Source organism: Cyprinodon variegatus, unplaced genomic scaffold (assembly GCF_000732505.1).
Source record: "Cyprinodon variegatus isolate N-32 unplaced genomic scaffold, C_variegatus-1.0 Scaffold228, whole genome shotgun sequence".
In the NCBI taxonomy this organism is placed as follows: Eukaryota; Metazoa; Chordata; class Actinopteri; order Cyprinodontiformes; family Cyprinodontidae; genus Cyprinodon; species Cyprinodon variegatus.
Window position 1 is genome coordinate 718,217 of NW_015150681.1, and position 10,455 is coordinate 728,671.

General features: G+C 37.8%; 1 protein-coding gene across 1 annotated transcript in view; it reads right to left on the minus strand.

Annotated features, from left to right (window-relative positions):
• Window positions 1-510: 510 nt before the first annotated feature.
• pan2 (PAN2 poly(A) specific ribonuclease subunit) overlaps window positions 511-10,455 on the minus strand; it is an 18,891-nt gene continuing 8,946 nt past the window's right edge. The window contains exons 12-26 of the mRNA XM_015381136.1: window positions 10,053-10,252; window positions 9,797-9,945; window positions 9,611-9,717; window positions 9,434-9,532; window positions 9,248-9,336; window positions 7,758-7,902; window positions 7,546-7,683; window positions 7,295-7,354; window positions 7,123-7,213; window positions 6,881-7,038; window positions 5,862-6,005; window positions 4,711-4,890; window positions 4,524-4,617; window positions 832-1,023; window positions 511-716 (exon numbers count right to left, since the gene is read on the minus strand). Coding sequence (XP_015236622.1) covers window positions 682-716; window positions 832-1,023; window positions 4,524-4,617; window positions 4,711-4,890; window positions 5,862-6,005; window positions 6,881-7,038; window positions 7,123-7,213; window positions 7,295-7,354; window positions 7,546-7,683; window positions 7,758-7,902; window positions 9,248-9,336; window positions 9,434-9,532; window positions 9,611-9,717; window positions 9,797-9,945; window positions 10,053-10,252 — 1,881 coding nt within the window. The 3' untranslated portion in view covers window positions 511-681. The remainder of the gene's footprint in view (window positions 717-831; window positions 1,024-4,523; window positions 4,618-4,710; window positions 4,891-5,861; window positions 6,006-6,880; window positions 7,039-7,122; window positions 7,214-7,294; window positions 7,355-7,545; window positions 7,684-7,757; window positions 7,903-9,247; window positions 9,337-9,433; window positions 9,533-9,610; window positions 9,718-9,796; window positions 9,946-10,052; window positions 10,253-10,455) is intronic.

Here is a 10,455-nt window from a genome sequence, read left to right on the forward strand (position 1 = left end):
TGCTCTGAGAAGGTTACAAGTATCCGATTTGGGTTCATGAGCAAAACGCTTAACCCTGGGCCCCACACAATGGCAGCCCACTGCATCCCCAAGGTGATGGGTCAAATGCAGAGGTACATTTCTCCAATGTGAGATCTATAAACTTCAATTATTATTATTCCATTCCACCACAGATTATCTATCCAATTCAAGTCAGGACTCAAAATTTTACCATTTGATTCAAGTAAAAAAAACATGGTGGTGAAATAAAGGAATTTTTTGAAGCAGGATAGTCACGAATTTGTGTCTTAGCTTTATAAAGCAACTAAATGTTTTTTTTGACAGAGGATCGATTAAGATTTTTAATTTAATTTGTCAGGTATGTTAGGTTTCAAGCTACCTGTAATAAATGACCAAATATGATCACAGTTGTCTTGGTAAATGAATTATATTTAAGTTACCAACTAATTAACCATCAGCTTTGAAAGAAAAATATCTGAAACAGATATAACAAAGTCAATTTATTTAACTTAAAACTTTTATTTTGAAATACAAAATTTGAATGAGTGAAACTGTTTGGTCACTGATTCAGCATCTCCTGCTGAGGTAGACTGTACAAAACTACAATACCTCTGTACATAATGCAAATAGAAATGCAAATGAGTATCAAATGAGTGGATCGAAAACAACACATCCAGCAGGTCACAGCCCCATCACAGCAGGAAACACAGCAGCGCCTGTTGAAGGAAGGAAACGGATTCAGTCCAGACTTCTCGTAAAAAGGCCTCACAGCTAATCCGACTTCTCATCTCACACTGATGCACTGAGATATTATGTGCTGTGCTGTTCTACCTTGACCATCTCCAGTATCTGAATCTGGGACTTTCCAGTCCAGCTGGCGGCCTTTTTCGTAGAGTCCCTTCAGAACCTTCCTTACTTCGTCGCTTCCACCTCCGCGACTGAGCTCCAGGTACTTCCTGTAAAGCTGCAGGGCAGTGCGTGCGTCCTCTATGCTGTCGTGGGTTTCCCCCTGAATGTTGAGATCTATCGACACAGAAAAGACAACAATCTGGAATGACCAGTCATCACAATTCCCATGGCAGCATCCCAGATTTCTTGTTATTGATCCTCAGGCTGGATATTCCAGGAAGGCGGGGGAGGGTAAGATGAAGAGGTTAAGCTGTGTTTCAGATGCAAGGGAGGTTTATCTTTATACATAAGGCATTAGGAATGAAGATAAAAGGAAAAAAGTAAGAACATAAAAAAAAAATAATAATTTCAGGTTTCTAGGCAGTTGGTTCTGGAGCTGCCAAGACCATTTGGTGTCTTACACAGATATCCATGATAAAGACTAGAGGTCACGTCTGTGCTGCTGGCCAGTGAAGGTTGATGGCAGTGCAGGTGGCTGGCACGAAAATATTATGGCAACATTAGATAAAAGTTTTTATTTGGATGCCTTGGTTTGTTTTAAACTGCTGACCGTGTCCTCACTGGCTCCCTGTATCTCAGAGAAAATACTTCTGTTAGTCTATAAATCTCTGAATGGCTTAGCACCTAAATACATCACAGACTTGCTATCAGTGTATCAACCCTCCAGACCTCTCAGGTCTTCTGGCTCCAGCCTGCTCTGCATACCTAGAACCAGAACTAAACATGGAGAAGCAGCATTTAGTTCCTATGCTCCACTTATCTGGAACAAACTTCCAGGAAACTGTAAAAGTGCGGAAAGCCTGAGTTCCTTTAAATCAAGACTAAAAACACATTTGTTTAGGATTGCCTTCGACTGTTCTAGTTAAACAGTTCAACTGAAACATCATTAGTTCAACTTTTTTATTTTCTTTAGTCAAACTGTTTTTAATGTTCTTTTTTTGTTTCTGCATTTTTTATTTTATTTTTTTTCTTTCCTACTTGCTTTGATTCTGTTTTATTTTCCTATATTTTAATCATGTAAAGCACTTTGCATTGTCTTTGTACTGAATTGTGCTATACAAATAAATTGGCCTTGCCTTACCCATTTCTGTGTACAGTGAATTATTCATTTTATTTTATAAATACACATACATGCATGTGTATTTATAAAGATATCTGATGTATATATATAGTGTATATAGATCTGTTGTGTAAATATATTTTATTAAAAAATAAACTTTGTATAAAAAACTTAAATATATGTGTGCATTTATACATACAAAATAATCACAATACAAGGGCTCAATGATTTTACTAAAATTCAAATTATTTTTAACCAATATTGCAATTTTATTTTGAATTCTCTTTGCACTAATCATGAGCACATAGTAGAAGTTTAATTTCAGGGTTTCAGGACCTTAAAAGTTTCCTTTTCCACAGCCCATTGGAAGAAGACTTGACTGTAAAGACTGTAGGACAACTACAGTATGACTACTAGCTTCAACTCTCCTTTGCTCTGTTTGGCAACAAACCCACTTTAAGCCACCTTTAGGTCAAAGTATACGCACTCTTTTCTTATACTTTTATAATATTAATATTACTCTTATAATAAAATAACTAAAAACACCTTTTTGCAAGATTGTAATTAAGACAAAAGATTGGTTGTCATAAAATCTGTCATCAGTCGTGAAGCTTGGCTATACTGCGTGATTAAGTCATTTTTTGAAAAGAAAATCTGCAATTTTAACTTGTTGAAGCATCCAGAATTACAGCCACATTGGTAACGTTTGCAAGAAACCAAACCGTTTGTAAGTTTGACAACATTGAGAGATGAGAGTATTTGTGTTTGTGATGATAACTCATCTTACATCAAGCCTCCCTGTGACAAGATGGGCGCTATAAGACATCTAGCTTTTATTATGGATATCTACGGTTCCTGCAGACCATCAACATCTAACGGTAAGTCCGATAAGATGTACTGAACTATATGACGTTGCTTTATTATTATTGGCTTATTGTGGACTGAAATATGTTACATTATTGCTCCAAGCAAAGAACTCGTGTTGTAAATAGAAATTTGAAAATGCAATCCAGACATGAAACTTTGAAAAAGTTCTTAATCAATCTCTGATTTTATTGTTTCACTTTTTTATCTTTTGAAATGTAAATTTTTTCAAACCTTATATTTTATATATATTTTTTACATACAACACTGAATAATACTGAATAATTATTACAGGGTTTGCTTTATACATGTACTGACTGGGAGTCTTAGGGATACTCCCTCTTCTTGTGGATAGTGTGCTTTTTTTTTGTCATTTTGTTTTCTATTTTCTTTCCCTCTCTGTTTTTTTTCTCTTTTTATTTTCCATCTCNTATTTTCTTTCCCTCTCTGTTTTTTTTCTCTTTTTATTTTCCATCTCTTTTTTTCCTCTCTTCTTAATTATAATCCCCTCTCCCTTTATTACCAACATTTCCATTGCATATCATTTTAATCCCTTAATCCCAAATCAAATAAAGCTTCGTGCAATAAAACCAAGAGGAACCTAATGGCAACAACTAGTCTACATCTGAAAGCAAATCTGTTGGGACATCAATTCCCAGGGCTAAAAGCAAAACAAGGCAGGACATTTATTATTTTTATTTTCTTTTTCTTAGTTTTTTTAAATTTCTATTTCAGATTGAGTTGTGCAAATTGCATTCTTCTTTAATTTACAGATTACATTCTCTTCTCCTTCTTTCCAATGCAAAAGCCCAGATTAACCAATAGAAAAGTTGTTGCTAACGTTCATTCAGAACAACAGAAATACGTCTTTGCTCCAGACTCCAGAGGAAAGGCCACCTCAATAAGGGAAGAGAAGGAGATCAGGAAAACGGAAAACTATAAATTTATTATCTCTAAAAAATTTCAGAAATAGATTTAATTTTTTATAAAAATAGAAAAAATAAAATCTAAAAAAAAGGAAATAAAATTTTGAATAAAAATAAACCCTGAGGAAACAAATTCCCTTTTACAAAACATGTTCTTTCCTTGAAACGATAACTGGAACCAAATTAACTCGTCGTTTATTGAAGAGGTGTACATGTCCAGTCTTCCATGGTCACTAGCCTGCAACCTTTAGATGCAGACTTACTCCGACACATCGGAATCACGCCAGGCCTCAGCAGAGCTGAATAAATCAAGACCGATGAGGAAACTCTGCCATTTGAGTCAAGTATGTCAGAAAAGGGAGACATCTAAGACTAGCAGTATTGGAGCTCTGGGAGCATCCATTTTTAAGCAACTCTCTCCATAACATTTGAACAGGACCAACATTTAGACTTCAAATACTGTAAAAATTTTACCAGAGCAAAATTTTATATATGAGCTAATGTTTAAAATAAAGATATAAGGCATCTAAACCTTATCCAGCTACTGAGATGTTTGGTATTTGTTTACAAAATGTGCCTCATGTGATTCATTAAGAAATCATTTTCTCTGTATTTATTGTTAAATAATAACAGTATGACTTGTTTTTAAATGAGGATCATTTTAATTATTAGGCCTGAAAGATCTATAGAAAACACTTAGCATCTATTAGGACATGGAGGAATAATTACTTTAAAATATAAACGTCTTTTTTGTCTTGGCTTACCTAGAAAATACCAAGCCAGGAATCTCAATGAAATCATTCTCTTGCGGGGCAGATGGAACAGGTAGACCGTGTCGATGACTTGATCCTTTGGGACCTTAGAAAAAGCACAAATACAGGGCTGTGACACAGGAAAACGCGACGTTACTGAATCTGATGCAACGGGAACTAATTAAATATAGAAACCTACCAGGAGATTTATGACCCGGAAGTCCTTCTGTAGACCATGACCCACAAAGCGGACTCCAGTGTCGATGAGGAAACGTAGCTTTAGGTACGTAGACTTCAGCGTGGTCAAATGCTTGGAGGAGATCTTAGCATCCAGATCTCCTGGTTTGATGCCAGAATACTGAGTCAAATAGTCAACAACCTGAAAAATAAACGATCAGGTTTAGCATTATCAGATTATTTTCATTTAAGATGCACAGATCAGGCCAGAGCTGCCAAAGCCCAGTCTGTCCAGCACTGTGTGTGACTGTGGAGTTATTTTGGTGTTCATCTTTAAGTGGAAATTAGTGCAAAAACCCTTTAGCCTAAACAAGGTAAATCTTCCTCGTCAGCCCCTCAAATCTGATGTTAAGAGCTTTGTCAGATTTTTAATTTTGGCAGATTGAACGCCTCCTCTATAAGGACCTAAACATGTTAAAATTAGCTTCTGTAAAAGTTCATTTCAATGATTGGACGGAACAAACATGAGGAATAACCAATAGTTTTGAATCCAGATGCTTAAATTAAATTATAATTTTTCTGAAAATCTTTAGCATACCTTTAAAAAATTTAAAGTGAAACTTCACCAGTAGGTGGGGCTGTTGAGCAATGTCTGTAGAACAACCTCTCTTCGCTTTACAACCCCATCCTAGCATAAAGGCTCTCCACTATTTTACTCTTATGCTAAACTGGGCTCTCTGAGCAGGGAGGGGATAGGCTGTGGAGGTACGTACATTCATGGCTGGTAGACGTGAGACTGGAGAACGACTCAGTGAGACTGTGTATGACGCCAGAACCATATTGCTTAAAAAAAGTTCATGGAGGAACACTGGACGCGACATGGGAGTTTGTTTTTGTTTTAACAGGTTCAATTTATCTGTGATCACCGATCAGAACCGACCGAGAGAAAATTGGCCTATTTTGATCCCTGCCTGATGCACTTTTGCATGAATCATTTTTGCACAGCTGAATCTTTGAAGTTATAAACCATGCAAACTTCATGATTTAGTATAGATATGGAGTCAAATAGGAGAAGAAAGTTTAGTTTGTCTGACTGGAACACAGACATACTCAGACCAAAGCATAGAAATACATATATAGACACAGGGAATCTTGGTGTTCTCGCTGTTTTACCTGCTCCTGAGTGGAGATATAATCATCGATGAAGGGGACCCCCTCATTGGGGCCCTGGCCCCTCACACAGGTGATCCTGGCTACAGACATCTGACTGGGTTTAATGGTGGACTTGGTGCCGTCACTGCGCAGCTCTGCCTCTTCCTGCAGAAAAACATTCAGATCATTTTACTGATTGGGTTCCAGGCACATAGATTTTCAGCTCATTAATTGTGCAATTCCCTTCCAGAGGAGAGAAATCACCAGCATTTATTGTGTGATACTTTATTCGTGTATTGAGATTAAAGTTTTATTATGTAGAAAAAATACAATCCTAAGGCATCAGTGTAAATGCAAAGACAGGAAAAGGATCGGCTTCATCTAAAATATAATCTACCTTTTTCTGAACAGAAAGCTGCAATGGTTTTTATTTAGGATATTTAGTTTCCTTGAACTGTAGAAACTATTCCAAAGGAAAAGGAAAAGATGTCAAGATGCTTTTTATTACATAACCAAGATTTTGACCTCAAATGAAACAGTTACTACATGAAATAAACAGTTTTTTTGTGCCTTGAATTCTCCAAAAAGAATGATAATAATTACAATAATCTTTAATACTTATTATTTAATATAAGATAGTAACGAATACTAGTGGCAAGCATTAATTATATTGCATTTATTGACAGAGTTTTCCACTTATCCATATTATGTTTGTCTCTTTATGGGATTGTGAAATTGTGTGATTTGGTTGTGGGAGCAGAAGGTCCAGGAATGTAACCCTGACATCTTCTCCCTGGTATTGTAAACATCTGAGCTCTCAGTTTAATCCCACTTTTAAATTTTATTAGTTTAGTTTTGCTGCACAAAAATGTAGAATATTTATTTGGAAAACAATGCAGTGTGAAATAAATTCACGTAAAATAAAACAATTTAACGTTTAAAGCAAGAAATGTACAAGAGAGCAGTTCAACTTTTTTAATGTGTGGCTTAGTGTTTGCTCTAATGTTGATCCCAACTGTGGCCTGATGAGGCGAACTGACCTGGTTGAGAGTTACGAACTCGGCGTCCAGCCCCACCAGGTCTCCCGCCTGCGGCATTTCACTGACCATGAGGGGGATGAACGTGGCGTGACTTTTCCTCTGTTTCCGAGCCAGCGAGGCCTCTGTCAGCAGCACGCTGGCGTCTATGGGATTTTTAACTGAAACACAAAGAACGTTGAAGTCTCAACATCCTGAGTTCAAATTTAAGCTTTAATCAATCAGATTTAAATCCGGGAACTTACTGCGGAGATCATATTTAGAGTGGTAGTTCCTTTTAGCATAATAGAGGATAGCTGGCACCTTCCAGCTGACATCAAACTGTGCAGCTTCCGTCTTTTGTGGAGAACAACGCAGAACATTCAAGCAGACACCAAGCAAGATGCGTAAGAATGAAAGGAGAGGTAAAAATCCTACCTTATCAATGGGTTCGATGAGAAAATCGTTAAAGAGGTACCACTGCTGGTGTGTGACTCCCTGCAACACAAAAACATAAAAAGATCTGTTAGACATTAGCTTGGGAATAAAACTGCTATAAATGTTGGTTTATGAAAGATATTCCCACAAAAATCCATAAATCCAAACGTACAAAGGTTATAGGGGTGTGAATACTTTTATAAAGAACTGTACGTTTCGGACAGATTGCTTTTTTTTCCCTTTTATCTCACCTCTTTTCTTTGATGGTACGTCTCACCCACTTTGATGTGTGCCACCAGGTTCCCGCCTGTGCGAGTGTCTTGGATGTGGGGCACTGTGACCACAAGGTCATAAAGAGAAACCCCCTCTGCTTCTTCTGCAGCACTTATCTAGTCAGAGATGTAATCAAGAGTTAGAGCCTTCACAGGAATCTGAACACCACGTTTACAGTTCCTTTCCTTACTTCGTCCCCTTCTGACCAGCTGCTGATCTCCAGTCCCTGGCTTTTGTTGATGGTCATCTTTAGGGTTGTTGGGATCCAAACGTGCCGCAGATCCTCAGCCCGCGTGTCAAAGGTGAAGCCCTCCATGCTGCAGATCTCCTCACCGCTGCAAAAAACATGGAGCCATAATGAGACCATGAGTGTTAAACCAGAGACCCAATACAGCTTTGGAACGAAGGCTGCAGTTGATCAATGCAATAAATATTGAATTGATCAATATTCATTATCATTTTTTATTTTGAAGCATAAATAAGACATATAACAAAAATATGAAATTAATTATTGGAGGGTTGGGGTCGGTGGCTCAGAGGTACAGACGTACTGCAAATGCATGAACGTAAATACATATAAATGTGCAGCAAAGAGGAAACCCCCTGCAAAAAAAACACAAATGATGCAAGTAGAAAAAATAACTGCAGCTTAATGAAAGCTGAAACTAGCTCTTGTTAATAGGAAGTGCTCAACAATTCATATGGGACCAGACCATAAACATTATGACGAATTAATATCTATGGATCTGGCCCTCACAAAAATACAATTTTATCCATGGGACACCTGGAGGGAAGACAGAAAATGTAAGTTTTACTTTGAATCTTTTTCAGACACTGGTGATCACGTTTCTGTCTTCACTAAGGGTCTGATCTGCTGCTCAGGGAGCAGAATTCATTAGAAATATCACATTGGGACATGATTTTGCTAAAAGGAATCATTAGAATAAAGTTAAATTGTCATAAAAAAGTTGTTTTTGCATGATATTGACCATTTAGGGCAGCCATCTTTATGTTTTTATCTGGGATGGTCTGAACAAATACTGAAACATTAGGATTCATCACTAATTCTCATTTTTATTTAATCATCCATGATCTCAATACTCTTCACTTAAGTCTACCAGAAACTTGTTTTTTTGGTCTTAATGGTAGTTCTGGGGTTTTATTCTTGATTTAAAATCACATTTTTGTACAGTTACACTCAAAAAAGGATAACTCTGTTTCTTCCCATTTTGTTGTGCTTATGATATTGTTTTTAGACCCTGTTGAATTCCAATCCTGCCCCTCAAACATTTTTGTTTTAGAATCTTTTTAATATGGCTCTATATTTGGGCCCCTGGCTCTTTTAGTATGTTTTTCTTTAGTTCATGCTGATTCACAGCTCTGTTCTAGGGGGCTATATGTCCTGTCAATCAGCAGGGATCAATAGGCTCAATTAAGTTTGCATATTTGGACTTGAGCAGGTGTTTTTAAAGATAAAACTTAAAAGATCATATTCTGGGTTTTTTTTTATTCCTAGTTTTACAAAAACTGTTCAAAGAGCTTTATGCGATATCCCAAATCTGTTTAGTTTTGTTGCTCGAAAATGATACTGAACATTCTCTGTGGGAAGTTATCAAATATTTTTTTTTCCTGGTAAAACAAGAAAAAAGAATATCTTAAAATCAATCAAAGGGTTCATACTCTAAGCACCACTCTGTAGGCATGGGTGGCGGCTCAGCATGCTTTGCAGGTTCCATCGCCTCTTTCTGCATGGCCTTATTGTAAGCATACTGTAAGAACAAACAAGAAAGAAAAATCCCCCATTGTCTACTTTGAAATTAAACTTCCAGGTGAATAATAAAGCAAAGCAAACAAAGAGTTTCTCACCTCTGCTTGAACTTTCCAGAACTCAGCCTCCTTAGTGCTGTTCACCTCGCAGTTTATGACCAGGACGTCCGGCAGACACCTTATGTTGCGTGTTTGCACCTGCAGAGTGACACAAAAACGCTGTAATGCTGCAGCATCGACGTGCAAGTTCAGATAAAGCTCTGAGGTTTAACTCACTGTAGGTTGATACTTCTCGCAGTTTTCACACCATGCTTGAGTGTTCTGCTCCAAACAAATGCTTTTCTTCAGAATCTCAGCAAAGTCATACTCCTTTATGGTTTTATCTATAGAGTCACAATGGCATCAGTGCTTCTTATATAAAATCATTTTAAGGAATGGATGTGAGAAACCTCATGAACTTACCCTGAGAGTTCTGCTCTGGATAATGCATGGTGAAGAGCAATGTGAGGGAGGAACGCACTGTTTCCTTCCCACAGCGACACAGACTGCTGTTCTCAACTTCAACACCAAACAGCTTCCCGATGTCGGACTCAGCAGAGGAACCCAGAGTGCTGCCACCAGTTCAAAAGAACAAAACAAAAACAGTCAATCCTTTTATTCTTCCTGGCTTGTTCGGAGCTGCGGACAACTCAAGCGCCGATCTGGAAGTTTCTCTGACCTGCTGCTGGCTCCCCTGTAGGCCTGCGGACCCTCCTGCTCCTGAGTCTCCTGATGCAGCTGGGTAAGGATGAAGCGATTCCAGCTCTGGATCAGGCGTCCCAGTTTGGCTTTTCCAGTTTGTTCATCCGAGTCAGCAAGGATCAGACCCAGAGCAGAGGCTTCAGGGATCGTACGAAATGCTCGGAGGAAGTTGCTGGCCTATAAAAAACCAAATGGAAACTTGAATTAAAATGTTGGGCAATCAACAAATACAACATAATATGGAGACTATAAATTAGCAGTTGTCACTCTTAGCAGAATCGACTATTTGCAACATAAAGCATTTCTACAGGTGTCACAAAAAAAGCTGTTTGAGTCTATTTACTGCCTTAACCCCTAGAACCCTACGGACCCACCGGTGG